Source organism: Lipophrys pholis (genome assembly GCF_963383615.2).
Source record: "Lipophrys pholis genome assembly, chromosome: 8".
NCBI lineage: Eukaryota > Metazoa > Chordata > Actinopteri > Blenniiformes > Blenniidae > Lipophrys > Lipophrys pholis.
Genome location: NC_137630.1, coordinates 26,512,071 through 26,529,015, shown reverse-complemented (window position 1 = coordinate 26,529,015; position 16,945 = coordinate 26,512,071). Strand labels below are relative to the sequence as shown.

At 42.2% G+C, this 16,945-nt stretch overlaps 1 protein-coding gene across 1 annotated transcript; it reads right to left on the bottom strand.

Annotated features, from left to right (window-relative positions):
* Positions 1 to 12: 12 nt before the first annotated feature.
* Positions 13 to 15,798, bottom strand: LOC308113613 (rho-related GTP-binding protein RhoA-D). Its single transcript, XM_080470007.1, has 5 exons — positions 15,651 to 15,798; positions 4,524 to 4,679; positions 2,848 to 2,968; positions 1,700 to 1,830; positions 13 to 1,617 (listed from the first exon to the last, which is right to left on the bottom strand). Exons 2-5 carry the CDS (start codon positions 4,677 to 4,679, stop codon positions 1,444 to 1,446), a joined length of 582 nt encoding a protein of 193 aa, XP_080326133.1. The 5' UTR covers positions 15,651 to 15,798; the 3' UTR covers positions 13 to 1,443.
* Between the last annotated feature and the right edge of the window lie 1,147 nt (positions 15,799 to 16,945).

The following is a 16,945-nucleotide window of genomic DNA, read 5'->3' as shown; positions in this document are numbered from 1 at the left end:
ATTTTGTAGTATTTCAAAAATACTTTATTAACATACTCGTCTCATCCAGACATACAACACATCCCACTCCTGTTTGTAAAGCGTCGTCACAACATTTTGAACTGAGGGGTTGAAAACCGAGGCACCGTTAGAAGAGAATCCCCGGCCCGTTGTACTGTGATCAATGTTAGAACGGAACATTTGAAGCTTGTGATGGATCATTACCCTGACAGAACATTCTAGGCTCTTTCTGAGCTGCCTTATCTGCTGTAGAATATTTTAATGTTTTAGCTTAAAGTTCCTCCAAAATCAGGCACATCCTCAGACTGCAATTTTAAAGTCCAATATCAATAATCGCTATGGGGGGAGGGGGAAAAAAAAGACACTGATTAAGCAGTCATTTTTATTATTCCAATCACATTTGAAGAAATGTCGTAGTGTCAACGGTACTACAAAATCTTGGCGAGTCAAACCGAGCAGAGGGCCATCATAGTTTGGGACAGCGGCCGTGGAGACGTTTACAGTGCTGCGCTAATTGCCAGTTGGGTATTTAATCAAGACTTGTATGCACAGAATAAACTTTGTGCAGTACAAGATCAATACGGCTGTATGCAGTTTACAGTGTGCAGTAAAATCCAGCAGTGTGGCGTGACGACTATACTGGATGTGAAACAGTGCAGACTGAACACAGGAGGCGGGACTATCGAAGGCCTTGGCGGCATCGGACAGAATCGGCCATAAATTTTGTGTCTACGACTAAAGACCACCGTCTCCAGTGTCGGTTAAAAACCATCACCATGGGAGAGGCAGTCCAAAAACCTCTCCACAGGAATAAGTCGCTGCAGGTTGCACTGGAGCGACGTTCTAAATTTAGTCCATCGTGTCAAAAACAGTAAGCTGTGGAACTCTGCTGACACAGCACTTAGTGAAACTAAACTTTCAGGGTGTGAAATTAGTAGTGGTATCAGGAAACCTATGAAGAGTCGAGACTGAAGCGGATGAGTGGCGCGTGCAAGTTCAACAGAAGGAAGGGAAACGGAATCGAAAAGAGTCTGCAACTCACAACCGTGAGAGAGAAGACGGTCAGTGGACACAGTGGACCACGACACCCTTCTCTGTAAACAATTATCACACAGAGGCAAAGTATATGCACATATAAATAGACATACATTCATATAGGTAGAAGTACAGGCTGGTGAGATGGAGGAGGAAAACAAAACGGAAAAAAAAGCAGCAACTAAGTGAGTCGCAGAAGAATGTTTAAAAAAAAAACAAAGAAAAAAAAGAAGACTGATTTGTTTTGCTTTTAAACGGGTGTGTCAGTCTTTCATGATGCCAGTGAAGTAATTAGAATCCATGGAAGCCATTGATTTAGGGGTTCTCTAGGTTTACGTGGTGTGTCTGGGTGGGGGTGGGGGGGATAGAAGTCCTCCCTCGAGTGCTGATTGGCCAACCAACACCATCTCACAGCAGCTGGCAGCCACCTCTCTTTTTGCGCTTGCGAACCTGCAGCGCCGCCCTGGTGGCCATCTCGAACACTTCTCTGACGCCGTCCTTGGTCTTGGCCGAGCACTCCAGGTAGCCAAAGGCGCTGATGCGGTTGGCCATGTCCCTGCCCTCCTCGGACTTGACAGGCTCCTGCAGGCGTCATGGAGACACAGTGAGTTTCACGTGGAGACGATCAGCTGGCGTTAACTGAGCAGGACACAGAAACACGCACCTGTTTCATCTTGGCGAGCTCCCGGCGTGTGTGCTCGTCGTTCCTAAGGTCCTTCTTGTTACCCACCAGGATGATGGGGACATTGGGACAGAAGTGTTTCACTTCAGGTGTCCATTTCTCTGGAATGTTTTCTGGATTCATTTGGAGAAGGAAAAGAAAAACGTCACTGCAGTGGAAGTACCAGACTTTCCCCCTTTATAAGGAGAGCTGGGAGTGTCGCCTGTGACTGTAGACACAGACATGGAGCGGGTGGTGACCTCTGGCTGACACGTGGCCAAGAGCAGCAGTTTTCTCTGGGAGGAGACGTCTTTATGTGATGGAGGAGAAACGCCATGTGTGGGAATGCTCATATGAAAACACAGGGTATAGGCCATAATGGCTGGTTCAAAAACAAATATCTCACTTGGTTATTTGAGTGCCAAGGACACAACGGTCCAAAAATGTAGAAAATGTTTGTGATCATAAACGTGAAGCGTACCAAACAACAGCTTGGTTATATTTTTGCAGTTCAGTTTGTTTTTTAAGTTCCTCCTAAGAAAGTAGAAACAGCTCAGGTTAAGACCACGATGGACTACCACAAGGGGTGTCAAATTTGTATTAAAGTATTAATAAATCATGAAGAAATTCACATTTATTGAACTGTTCTTTTACAACACATGACAAACCTGAAATTCGAATAACAGAACTGCAACTTCAACAATACCCCGCGTGAAATTCACCATGTGCTATAACGTACAGACCACAGTAGATTTTTTTATTAAGCTATTTTTCATTACTCATCTTCAAAAGAATAAAACTTTTGGCCACTTTATGTTATCCAGTGAACTGTAATTTAGAAACATTTTCACTCCAGAAAGGTCAGAAATGTCTTCACACTGCAGTTGCTGCGTTGGAATCACAACAAAAATGTACGTAGTTAAACACAAAGCCACTTTAAAATCTTTATGCAGTTAACCGATGCTCTTATGGTGTGTGTGAAGACTGCGTGCAACCGAGTCCGAGTCAACGAACTGGCTGCACATCACTCCCACGCCTCACAGAGCAAATCTCACATCAGCCTCATGAGAAGGTGTAGATTTGCTTCCCAATTAGCTGAACTCTCACTCTGGTTGAAGGTATGTGGCTGAGCGGAGAGTATTGAGCCTCACCTAAACTGTCTGGGCTGTCTATGGAGAAGCACATGAGGATCACGTCTGTGTCGGGGTAGGAGAGCGGCCGCAGCCTGTCGTAGTCTTCCTGTCCGGCTGTATCCCACAACGCCAACTCCACCTGAGAGCACAACAAGCAGGTGATGTAACGGACTGCAGTCACACAGCATCAATCCAGGTACAGGATTACAGTTAGGATGGATCCTCGATTCACTGACCAGATGGGAAATATGAAAACAGAATATCTACAATATAAGAAGCAAAAACACTGGTGAGAGAGAGAAAGAGAGAAAGAAAGAGAGAGAAAGAAAGAGAGAAAGAGAGAAAGAGAGATAGAGAGATAGAGAGAAATAGAGAAATAGAGAAATAGAGAAATAGAGAAATAGAGAAAGAAAGAAAGAAAGAAAGAAAGAAAGAAAGAAAGAAAGAAAGAAAGAGAGAAAGAAGAGTTAAGCTGAATTATTCCTTTATGAATGCAGACCCCAGAGGCGGCGGACGCTCCCACCGGCTTTCAGCTGTTAATCAAACTGTTAGCAGTGGCAGAGTTTCTGACCTCCTCTGAATAAAACTAATGCTCAACAAGAATCATTTGTTTAAGCTCAGAAGGAGCACTTCTGACCGTGTTTAGTACACAACAGCTTTAAGTGTTATCACATCAAAATAATTTAAAAAATCTCGACTTGTTTTTTTACATCAAAGTTTCATTTTCTCTTTAATTAAAATCATGACCCACTTCAGAGAATCAGAAACAAGTCGCCTAATTTATCCTCCAGAGGTCAACTGAAAAGCACATCTGGACTTACAGATGCACATTCTGACTATACTTTCCACAGGACATGAGCTCGACATCTTCTTCCCTCCTTTGGATTCTTTCACCACTAGGTGTCTCTCAGGAGTCTCTGGGGACTCCTGTTTGGCAGTTACTTCTGTCTCAATTGAGTGTAACTAAAGATTAATGAGCTACAATGTCAACAGGAACTGAGATGCAATGACTTTTTTTTTTTTTTTAAATATCTATCTCCTACAGCTGATAAATGTGGATTATAGGTATATTATATATGATAAAGGCAAAAGCTTAACCTGCTGATCCCAGACCAAGCAGCACAGGAAACAGGAACAGGAACATGGACATGAGTCATGATCCAGGCCCACTCAGGAGGGTGGCACTGGACCACTTCCTGTTGTTGGCTGGAGGTCTGAGACTGTGTAAAAATGATGGACAAGGAACCGCACTACTTTGTGAGCAAATCCTTGTCCGTCTTTTTCACAAAGGACCAGGTCAACAGGGTCACATGAACCCTCCTGTTGTAATGATTATTTCTAATGATCACAGCATAAACCTTGGTCTTTGAAATAGTATAAGATTTGTGAAAATGTTTGAGTAAGCAGATGCACTGAAACGCTTGTTTCAGCAAACAGAACTTCAGGATAAAAAACTAAAACGATGAAAAGATCTCCTGTGATTGATCTTCACTAAATCTTAACAGCTGACTAGAGAAATGTGCCGCTGCCGAGTCGGATGAAAATATAAGTTACTAGTATCTACTCAGGTGAGGTTCATACCTACATGTATTCACATAACTATCTGCCAAATATTGTGTAGACTCTTTTAGGTCCTCATACAACAAAGTGTAATCTTACACATTTCCAGCATTAACTATATAAACATAAATTACCTGCTTGCCATCCACTTCAATGTCAGCGATGTAGTTCTCGAACACAGTGGGGACGTAGACCTCCGGGAACTGGTCCTTACTGAAGACGATGAGCAGACAGGTCTTCCCACAGGCTCCATCTCCAACTATCACCAACTTCTTCCTGATAGCAGCCATCTAAATCCAAACAGAGACTCTTTGTAAAACAGAGGCCGCAAACGAAAGAATGAAACCACAAATAGAATGAGAGAGAAGCAAGGAAGAAGAAGAAAAAAAAAGATGATGAGGTCTGTTTTGGAGCCGCACCCTCTTCCCTTTCCTGGGCAGAAGGCTCGGAGCCGCTCTGGAAAAGCAACGACAGGGAAGGGACCAGGAGGAGAATCGCAGCGCTCCACACACACACGACCTCTGTCACACTATCAGATGAGTAATGAACTTTAATGTGTCACTTCTGCATCCCTGTGGTCAAGTGATTTACAGCCGTTACCGGCTTTGTCTGACACCTCGATATTGCTCACATTTCTCCCCTCTTGTCTTTGCTTGTATCCCTGAAAGGGGTGTGTGTGTGTGTATTAGCCACACACACTCACGGGCACACAGATCAATAGCCATCTCCCACAGGCTGACAATAATGGAGAGGAGGCAGTCAGAGATGAGGCAAGGTACTGGCTGCCTGCCAGCGGCACCAGCTTCCACAGATCTCAAGAGTACCTGGACCGACAACTGCACACACACAACACACACACACGCACAAACACGCACACACACGCACACACACCAAAGTAGAGCAGATGAAGGACGAAGGAACAGTGAAAAACCCACAAAGAGATTGCAGTTCTCCTTAGCAGTATTGAGCCTTCCAGCTTGTCTTGGATGATCAACTGAGATCAGTAGGTAGATATCACAGGAACACATCAAATGTATGGATACCAGAGGACTGACTGACTACAGACAGGGAAGGCACCTCCTAAGAAAACATTATGACCACAACTGTAAGTGCATTTGTGTTGAAGTCCACACACGTTAAAACAGAAACCGCTCCAACTAAATCTGTCCACCAAGTAGCCAAACGTCCGACATAGTTGCCCGTTTTTCTTGTTCAAAGGAGTAGCAGTGTTCTGTGTTTACACAGGAAGAGTTCAGGGAAAGGGCAAGCATCTGTCAGTCTTGACAATTTTTTTTAATGTACTTGATTCTTAAGGAAATAGGCTTTGAATTGGGATTAAAAACATCTTAATATGGAGACAATAAACACATCCTGTTAGTTTCAGTTTAAATACAAGATGTATAAATGGAATTTAATTTTAAGGCTTCAGCTTTGCATTTCATTCCAAGAATTCCCAAATTCCTAGAAAGCAGTCACTGTTGGTTTAAGGGGTTAGTACTTCAACATGTGCTATGTATCACTTTTAAACTGAACAAATCGATTCGCGGGGCATCTACACAAAAAGTCTGAAGGTTCCTGTGTACACGCAATAATGAAAAAAAACCTATATCGCCACTGCTTTTTGTTTACACGCTCATCTTGTCCAGGCTTCAGTCATTCCCCCTTCAATCAGTGCAACAACAGCCTCCATTTCTAGCAGCAGAAGAAAAAGACAATTGTTCAGTTTGCTCTTCCTCTGGCACATTAAATCAGGCCAGTGTGTTGTCACTTTGTCTCGAGAGGGAGCCACCTGTTCTCTGTGATAGCAGGCTGCCGCGACTCCATACATCATACTGTCACTGCCTGAGGGAAGATGCCCGCAAACACTTGCGCATACGACAGCGGCAGCTCCAGAAAGCCTAAGAAAATGGGGCTCGTTGTGCAGATCTGGTGTAGTGATAAAATAAAACAGCTTGTTGATGATAATGGCTCTCACAGCAGGATCCCCACTGTGGCAGCTGTGGCAGCACGAAGTGCTTAATGGGGATAATGGCCCCTTTACTTTGCATTATAATGCGTTTGTGGGTGTGTGTGTGAACGGTGTGCCTGGACAAGGACGGACAACTGTCTCCAAGGACTTCTACCCCAATATAGAGAGTTGATCACTGGGTGTGTTCTGTTGCCAACAGAAGCTCCAAAAGAATGAAATTCTGACAGTCACAGAAATATACAACATGGATTTCACAGCAGTGACAATGCAATTCAATGTGCAAGAAAAATGTTACGTGGCATCTACGTGGCTGCTGGCATGTTTAGGAAATTAAATGAATGACGCTATGCAAATATCAAGCAGTTGTTTTGATAATATAATATATTATGCATGGAAGAAGCTCGGTATAGACAGAGTATGAGGATGAAATCCACCATATCCCATTGTTTTGATGCAGCATTGCCTTTACTGTCAGGTCACTTTCTATTTGTGGTTAGTATCTGTAGCTCATAGCATCAATCCTATGGTGAGGTATAGTGGGTATTTTGATCCGATTCAGCCACAGATTTTAGGCACCACTTTGCCCTGGTTGAACATTTTTAAAGGCGTATCACTGCCTTAAAATATGACAAGGAACAATTTACTCTTACAGTGCTGGTATAATATCCACGCGATACACAGACAACAAGGTGTGTTTCACTCCAAAAACTTAGTTGACTCATAGTTGTTGCATATTGCAAATTATACTTATTTTTGAAAAATAAATTAAGTTCTTTAGTAATGTAACTTAGAAAAATCTTTTAATTGCAGCCCTTCAGCGACCTATATTTTCAAATTGCCATTTTTATATAAGAGACATTTCTCAGAGGAAGAACGTGCTTAACAAAGACGTCAGACTCCTCAGGTCCAGCCGCCAGTCTCACAGGATGTTGAAGGAAACATTGAGTCGTGTAATAATCCCACACGAAATGTAACAAAATCTCTGATAAGAGCTTTATGCTAATTGATGAGAAGTGAAATGAAACAGCTTTGCTGTTGCCTAATAAAAAAAGCCCAATTTGCAGAAAAAGCCTCCAAGAGAAACACATTTGTGAAGGCGAAGGCTGCAGGTGTCCAATGTCTTTTGTGGATTATTCCTGTCACGGCTCTTTGTTTACTTCTTATATGTAACTTCCTGCCAAGACAGAAATGACAGCAGCTGGGAAAGTCCAGTCGTTCTCCTTCTTGTCCCTCAGTTCGGCCATTTCCCCTCACTACCCCCTCCTTCCTTGAGTTTCTCCCCTGGGGGTCAGTTCAAATAATCTTTGTTTGCATAAGGAGCAGACCGACACAACCAGTCCCTCTAGATCTTTATCCTCACACCAGACAGCTCTCCACTCTATTGGAGGATTTTTTTTGTTCTCACACTGATGTGCTACAGTTCGGTCATACGGAATACGGCCACCTGATGGTCAGAAAGTACATCTCGTAGTCTTTACATACAGCACATTCAAAAACCAGAAAATTCTAAAATATTTCAAGACTTTTTGCTGAATCTGCACTGACAACTGGACTTGAGAGGAAGTGAGCATGATGTAGTTGAACGTTAGAGAGAGCAATAAACGCTGAAGATATTACTGTGGAGCATTTCCTTTGTAATACAACACTCTATATTGTGATTTATTCATCAATCAATAATTAAGTGTGCCCTGGATTTTATGCTGTGGTAAGTAGTGCTCTATCAACGCAAGGGAAACATAAATTTAAGGAAATAAAACAACACTGTAATACACTCGTAAATAATTTAAATGCAGATGGCTGCGTGTGGTATTGAAATCCCTGACAGAAGCACCACTCAACCAACTACACAACCAGAGTGAAACAGCAAATCTACAAATGAAAAATTGTATCCAAGCACATTAACCAAGTAAATATCTGAAAACACGTGCACACAAACACTGCCAGGTCATAAAGCTGCATCACACTGCAGCTTTGCACGTGTCTTGGGATGAATGATGCTTCTATCTTGCATAATGTTTGTGTGGACTGGCAGAGGACAAAGTTCTCGCTCCCAGCTCGAGCAGCACAGACGCCTTTTTCCCGTTCCTCCCAGGTCAGATCACACCTGCAGTGGTAACACATTAGCCAGCTCTCTTTATTAAAAGGAATACTGGCTTCTGTGAGGTAGAAGATGTAGAGTAAGATTAAAAAAAAGAAAAGAAAAAAGAATTAACCAGACTTTGGTCACGTGAATCAACAGACACGTGTTATTCACACCAACCGACCGAACTGGTTCTACAGAGAAAAAGTTGTGTGCACTTAAATCTCATGTGCTAATCCACCTTAACCTACATTTATAGTGTTTGTTAAGAATACAACGATTGAAATAAATTAGTCAAACTTTTAACTATGTGCTGGTACTGATTCACTGTGTCTGATACCAGATCAGTGACATCGTTCTCCAAGCAGAGCTTTCAATCGGCCACGTCAGGAGCCACTATGCTCAGGACAGCTACATCGGCTGTTGAGGATCATTTGTAAGCTAAAATGGTGAAAGTCAAGTTGGGTAAGCAAATATTCTTACAGCCAGTTAAGTCAGGTGAGGTGGAGTTATGCCAAATACTGATCCAATGGTAATTCCCTTCAATCTGCCATGATCATGGACTCAGAGCAGGAACCAGGCCGTAACGGATGAAACGTGAAAATCATTGCTTACATCCACACAACTCCCATAATCTAATAATCCAATCTTGGCTGGACATTTAGTAAACATCATCCCACTGTGTGACAGTCCCACCTCTCTCAGCTGTTCTTGCTGCTGTCGTAATCAAAAGTAAAAGAAATAGAAAATATTAGAAAACAAATTTGAATCTTCTGAGAACATCAGCTGAAACGTGGCCGCCTGGCTGGGATGATCATCGACGAGTCAGACTGTTCAAACTGAGGGAGGACATAGGCCGGCAGGAATGTCTCACCTACATTCAACAACATGTCCCCTCCATTCCTCCTGCACCTGTCTGTGTTTCATCTGGTTCAGTCATGATAACTAATATTATATAAACATATGTAAAATCATGAACTCACTTTTCTTATTTCCACACAGGTTCAAATGTTTCTGTTTCACCTGACGAAATTTGGTCAGTTAAATAATACCAAAGTATTCAATATAACTGGATTTTATAGCAAGCCAACTGGTATCAGGACAATGTGAGTAAACCAGTTGCTGACAATTGCATATCAATTTTGAATGTGACTCATATAAAATATACAACAGCAGTTTACTGAAAATAAAGCTGCGGAATTAAACAGTATCAAAAAAGTTATTTTGAACTTTACACTCTGAACAGTTGAACTCTTGCTTCCTGGTTTTCGACAACCAGATTCATTTTTTATAACTTAGCTGATCCACATGCAGACTGCTTTGCAGATCGTACAGCTCAAACTATAAAAGTTAACCAGAGAGGAGCTTCAAACTTTAATTTTCTTCTAACAAGACAAGTTTGGCCTGAGGTTCAATGAAAGAAGTTGAAGCTCGGCTCAAACGAGGCTGCCCAGGATCCAGGCCAGGGAAGCGGCTGAAGTCAAAGAACCGAGCTGGAGCCTAAAATAGGACAGAACCATTGAGACTCCCCCAGCTCCATTTATCACAGTGCACACAGCTCGGCTCAGGAGAGGACGAGAGAGAGAAATATCACACAGCATTTTCCTTTCATCCACCCCGAGCCTACAAGTTGCAGCAAAAAGCAGGAAAGTCAGACGGATGGAGAAAAAGAGGCGTGGTGGACACAACTGGAACACGAGAGATCCAGAACCGGCAGCAGAAGTGGAGAAACTTAGAAATATTAAAGGGTAATAAGTCGGGCTATGATTAATATTCTACGGGTGTGGAATAGATAAATGGATGAATTAGTCATGGCTTGACATGGGAACGCAGCAAACAGGGATTTAGTTCAAAAACAAATTCCTGCTTTTCCAGTCTGTTGCAGACTGAAGCTGCGACACGATTATGAAGCGTGCGTATGCACCCCCACACCGCGCCTCGGCCGGACCTGACGGCGCAGCTACTTTGATTGCATCCTGCCCCTTTTGCCTTTTCCTCATGTAGCCATCCTCCGCCTGGCTCTTGCTCTCAATCTGTCCTCATCTCATCCTTTCCTTTCCCTCGTGCTCGCCCCCTCGCTCTCTCTCCACTTGTGTTGCAGTGTGATGTCACCATCAGGGAGCTAATGTTGCGTATCCTTAGGGTGCTGCATCCCTCCGTTCTGATTCACACACACAGCACAAATGAAAGCTGCTACACGTGTAGGATGCCTCCACGGAGTCGCCGCCTCCAACACGCTTTCTTTTATGTGGAAGATTTTAGCAGCTTACCATATCCTGTATTGAAACTAAAATCTTGTTAGATCCTTTACAGCTGTTATAACTGTACGTGGAACATGATAGTGATTTTCTTTATGCAGAGATGAAATCCCAAAACAGTTATTGACAGCCAAAGTAATGTTAACAACCCAAACCAGACGAGCATTATGTACAAACTCATGACCAAATTACATGTTTGTTGAGCCATCTTGCACGTATTACTAAAAATAGTGAGTCAACATGGGCTTGTTACCATTGCAGCCTCAGAATAACTTTCTTTACAATCTTAATATGACTTCTTTGACAAAAATAAACACATGCAACATTTGAGTTCATTTCCTTTAAAGCTCAGCACTTCAGCACACAAGGCATTCAGACTTTCACAATGTAATGAATTGTTCAATGGTTCTGAAAAACAATAGCATCATCTGGATCTGCAGGAAGTTGAAGGCAGAAAGGGACCGGACTATAATTAAACGAAATACCAAAACTCAAAGAAATCCATTTACTAATATCTAAAATAAAGATAAGTAAAATTCAAACTACTTCAGTTGAATGTGTGTCATTTTAAACTCATGGCAGTGAGAAAGAATATTTATTTTTTTACTTTCATGAACTAATCAAAACAACCAAATCCAAAATCTAACCATCTACTGGGGTCGATCCCCCGTCAAAAAGTTCCAAAAATCCTTTTAAGGCTTTCTTATTCTGCAGGCTCCAAGATCCAAACAGGAAACGCTCACAGATATTTTTTACCCAGAGGATGTGTATAATAAAACCTACAGCTGACAGACACCGGTTCCCCGTGGACAAGCTTTTCAGTCATCAAGCGACCACTTCTACTGAAATTATTCAGAGCTTAAACGAAGAATAATCCAATATAAAAATATGTAAAACAATAAGGGGGGGTAAAAAGCTTCAGACATCAGTTATCAGAAGGCCATCCAGCTTCTTGGAAATTGCTATTGATGGGAAGTTGCTAGCATTAATCTGAGACAGGATACCGGAGCATCGTGTGAGAACACTTCGATAAGCTGCTACAACAATGAACATCTATGACCCTGGACGGACGGAAACGTCGCCACTCATCTCTTCTCATGTCCGCGCAAGACTTCCAACGAACTAAACTGCTCACAGAAGGTCAGTCGCTGACCAAAAAGAACAAAACGAGGCGCAGCACCGGGGTGCGTTGGCATCTGGCTAGAAAGCCAACATGCTGCTTTTGATCTATTTTGGTCTTTCATGAAGGCACTGATCTACTGAGCTGTTCATTGGTCTGTCTGACCCGAATGCAGCGAGAAGACGAGAATTACGACACGCCAAAATGGAGACGGGCATTCTTTTGTCTAATTCATCAACAAACCACCCTGTCTTATTGGTTTAGTGCCATCTAGCTCCTGGAGAAAAACTTTGCTTGCCCAGGAAGAATATGCAAACTTTCTAAAGTCAATTGTACTTGAATTACACTCAGAAGATGATGAGTCTGTTCATACGTTTGTCCTCTGGTAGAATACTACTAGAAACACCTTTATTGTTATATTGTCTTAGTATTACACCACTACAGAAGTAACATCTGGGTCACAGCTAAAACAATTAGTGGGTTATCTATTCAGTAACTTTGTGTAATGGTGTGTAATGGAAATTTTCCACTGTTTGACCTTTTATGGACCGAATATTACATCAAGAATAAAAAAGTGGCTTACAACCAATCTCACTTTTTAAATATACATTACTTAATGCTCTTTCTGCAGGTTTTGCTGCGACTAAAGAGTCTTTACTCATAAGAGGTATTTGGTAAGGAGCATATCCACTATGTAAGCATTGCTCGCAGTAACATTAACACACATTTAATCCTCTTCTAAAGAAAACCCCATTGTGACATTTGCAGGGGTGGTTTGTTGACGTAATGCAGGAGAAGAAAACAAAACGGACCCAAATCAACCAAAAAAACCAGCAATAACAGCTGGAGAATGTTTTTTTCACACTGAAAATTGAGTAATGATTTGAATTTACTTTTTAGAGAATATATAAAATCAATGATTGATACATGAATTTGTTCAAATGAAATCCCTTTTCAGGGAGTTGTAAAGTTTTCACAGGAGATTTTGGAAAACCTTGAGAGTTCATAAAAATCCTTGAACAATCCTAAAGAAAGATTATTGTTTTCAAAACTTTTGCCATTTCTCAAACTATTTGAAACAAACTCCAGAACTAATTAAAATATTATTGAAATGTTAAAGGTGTGGACGAGCTGTTATTGATAGAATATATTTGATATTTTGTCATATCCTTATCAAAAGAACACCATCTAATACCAGGATATTGTGTTGGGACCGTATGTCCCACTTCAATAAATTCAATGTCAATGTTTTAACTTCATAACAGCCTCATTTTTATTTTATATTTTGCCACGGCCACTTTTTCTTGCATAATAACAGTGCTTATGTGTGCAAATAATACCTCTAATTCCATTACTTTCACAACCCTAATAAAGCCCACTTCCCACTGAGCAGCTCAGAATTACATCACTGTTGGCCACGTCGGCGAGGACAACAGCAGAAGAGACGACTTCAATAAAAAAGACTTAATAATGAACAGATTTGAGCAATAGTTACACAGGATGTAGCGTGAATCACCTCCGCTGGAATTCTTCTGATCAAACCTGTAACTACTAAATCAAGGTAATTTACACCATCAAAGCTGAATATAAAAATCAGTGGTGGAATTATTCTATACTAATGTGTTGACAACAGAATTTGACGTATTTCACTTCAACAATACATCATAACAATATTCCAGAATCATAAAAGCACAAATATCACTAACAAAAACAATTTAAATGGCTCTGAATCAAACAAATGTGGCCCAGATGTGTCAGTTGAGTGTTCATTTATTCAAGTCAGTTCATGATCGGGGGGGGAAGACGTCACAGAGGAGACCAAGAGGCGCAATGTGCGCCGGAGGTGTCCGTTTAGACAACAACGGTGCTTAGAGCCACTGAAAATGCACATTTTTGAAAAGGTGGGACTTTTTGAAAATGCTACTACTCGGTTTAAATGAGGTCAAATGCAACATTTCTGAAATGCTGCTTCTGTGCGTGTGCACAACGGCCACAGTAAGTAGAGCTTCGCACACGTGCGAGTAGATGGACAACAACAACAATGGTGGACACCCGAGTGGCATGACTCCCAGTCCATATTCTCCTGGGACTTGAGAGTTTTTTTAAATGTCGCGCAATAACGCAACCCCAATGTCTCTCCATACGAAAGCCAATGTACTCCCATTGTTGATGCTTATAGCAGAATGTTCTCTGTGGCCTCATTACAAAAACAAACACCACCCTATAGTGGCCCTACATGAATTGTTCTCAGCGTTTCTACCGTTAGCGTGTAAACGCAAAACGTGTTTCAATCGAAACACAAAAACAATGCGCTTTCCCCTGAAATGACATGTAAACGGGGTTGAAATGGGAGTGCGAGTTGGCTTCACTTTAATGCTTTAACAAATCAAATGGGGAGTGTCCAGGAGCCCTGTTCGAGATAATCTGAGGAGCTCCAAGAAAAAGACATCAAATCCAACCTGTTAAAGCTGTGGTTTCCAACTTCATGCGTGCCAGAGATCAGAAAAGCGGCACACCTATTCATTTTGTCTTGAATGCTCCTGTTGATGGTCGTTCCGCCAAATCATCAATCAGAAAGAAGACGTCTGGAACCACTGGTCAAGACCACTAAAGATAACCTTTGGTGATCGTGATGTGCCCCCCCCCCCAATCATCCCCATTACGTCCTCCAATCCTCCACCATTGAGATTCCGGCATTGTCAGATCAATGGCACCAAAATGTGACTACTTTTTTTTTTTACGCTCTTGTTTAAAGAGTTTCCATCGTGTGTGTGTCACAGTGACGCCACCACACCCATCGATTCCTCCATAATCACATCACACTTTCATAAACACATTTCCTCTCAGTCAGGCCAAAGGGAAGACCAAACCAGCAGGATGTGTGATGTATTTGGCCCTTTTAAATGCCTGCAATGCAACATCCTGAGTCTCACACACACACACACACACACACACACACACACACACACACACACACACACACACACACACACACACACACACACACACACACACACACACACACACACACACACACACACACACACACACACACACACAGGGTAGTCCAGCCCCCCCCCCCCCCCCCCCCTCACATGAGCCAAACACCGGCCGTGTACTTTCTGTTTTCCAGACTGAGAGAACTGGTGAGATGGGAGGTTTCTGCTCTACAGGAGCCGAGCAGCACAACAAGGGTGTGGTGACTCCGAGAAAGGAATTTCCTCGGAACAGACTAATGTTTTATGTTATTTAGCTCCACAAGAGGAGGGACAACTTCTTCCCCTCAACACGTATTATTCCATAAAAAAAAAAAAAACAGCAATGTGGAGGGAATTCCTATATATTACATATATTTTGGGGCTTTCCGGGATTTCCGTTCAGGGGCGAAGAAACATACGATCGTACCAAAGTCGACCTTAAAACGCATTTAGAAGAAAAGAGAGAAGATAAAGTTGAGATTAAGATGGATTAGCCACAGCTGAAGTGTGTAATAAAAATCAAGCCATGTTTTTTTACAATGTTTGGTTGTTGTGGCAGGAATGCAGTTTAAAAACCAGATCTTCTACTGGATAAAGTCGGGGTTGAGAAACAGGCGAGTTCACAAGTTTTCACAGCGCGTTTTGTCGAATATCTCTACGAAGCAAAAGTGAGAATACACGCCGACAAACTTCGACTAAAGTAACAGGTTTCAGCTCGCGGAGGCGCCGCCGCGAGCTCGGCTTTAACGTCCGAGTCCGCCCGGAACCTCCGGTTCAAACGCTCCTCCTTCAAACTCCGACTCAACGAACACACGGTCGGTTAAAGTAATCTGGTAAAGAGCGTCTATGGCCGTACCTCTCTCGAAAGAGTGTGCTTTTAGTAGCCGAAGTCCTCCGTGTTTGCCTCCGGTGGCCGCCGTTTTCCGCGAAGCCGCTGAAGTGAAGTGAAGCAGCCGAACAACCGACAGTCAAGACTCTCCCTCCGTGCTGCGTTCAGGGACATCAAGGAAACTCAACAAGCGGCTTTTTCAAGCCTCGAAGGAGAGGAAATAATGTCCAAACTTTATGTTCATCAGTAAAACATCTATCTAAGATGCCTATCCAACCCTTCCACACCACAATCCTTCATTTAACTGGGACATATAAATTGCACGTGTTCAGAATCATGCAGCCCCTCATAACACATTTCCTTTTTATAAAGGGGTCATATTGTGCAGCTTTTCAACATTTTCACATGCGTCTCCTTGGTTGAAAGTTTTTTTATTCAAAGTTTATTCCAGATTTTCCTTGATTTTCAGACATTTCAATATTGGATCATACGAGCTGCATTCAGAATCTGCTGTGTCTGTGTGAGCTGGACTGGCTCCGTCCAAGAGGAGGAAGTACTCTCTCGTGGTGCCATGTGCCAGAGCAGAGCTGCCTAATTGTAGGAGGGTCAAAGGGAGGAGGACATACCTTGATTGAGATTGGCTAAACCTCTGATGACACTTTCTATGGTTTGATTTCTGATTCGTTCATTGGAGCACACGCTTTATAAAAAATTGAAACAAGCCAGGCACAGAGATGACAGACTTTCTTCACTTCTGGGGCGTCTTTCACAGTTTTGCATATTACTGTTGGAAAACCATAAGAACGTGGATTTGCCATAATATAACCCCTTTAAAGACCTTGTATTTCAATATACATTTCACTGGTGAGAGCAGAGGTGTCAAACATAAGGCCCATGTCCCAAAACTGGTACACGAGAGGCTCCAATGCGATCAAACCACCAAATGAGTTATACATTTTTCAAGGAAACATAGATTTTTCTTTAAACACATATCTACTGACACCTGAGCTAAGATATCAGCGGGAAGGCTCAAAGCCATGCTGTCTGGGTGAGTTTGTAAAATCATGCATCATGCAAAAGCTACACGAGAAGTTCTTTGGAGCTTTCAAAATATTTTTACATAATTTTAGTAATCGCTGGTAGTAATTGTTCGGTTTGCTCAAATCCAAACATTTTCATCATGCATATTCTGTGCCACAACAACACCAGAATTTTAAGTTTAGATTTATTAAAGGTTATTAAGGCACTATTTTACCGGTCCAGCCCACGCAAGATGAAATTGGCCTGTATGTGGCCCCTGAACTAAGATGTGTGTGACACCC

Excerpts from the sequence above, each read along its gene's own strand:
- LOC308113613 (XM_080470007.1), bottom strand. The coding sequence starts at position 4,679 with ATGGCTGCTATCAGGAAGAAGTTGGTGATAGTTGGAGATGGAGCCTGT. Across the intron at positions 2,969-4,523 it reads TTGAAGTGGATGGCAAGCAG|GTGGAGTTGGCGTTGTGGGA; the intron begins GTAATTTATGTT and ends TTGTGCTCTCAG. Across the intron at positions 1,831-2,847 it reads AGACAGCCCAGACAGTTTAG|AAAACATTCCAGAGAAATGG; the intron begins GTGAGGCTCAAT and ends AAATGAATCCAG.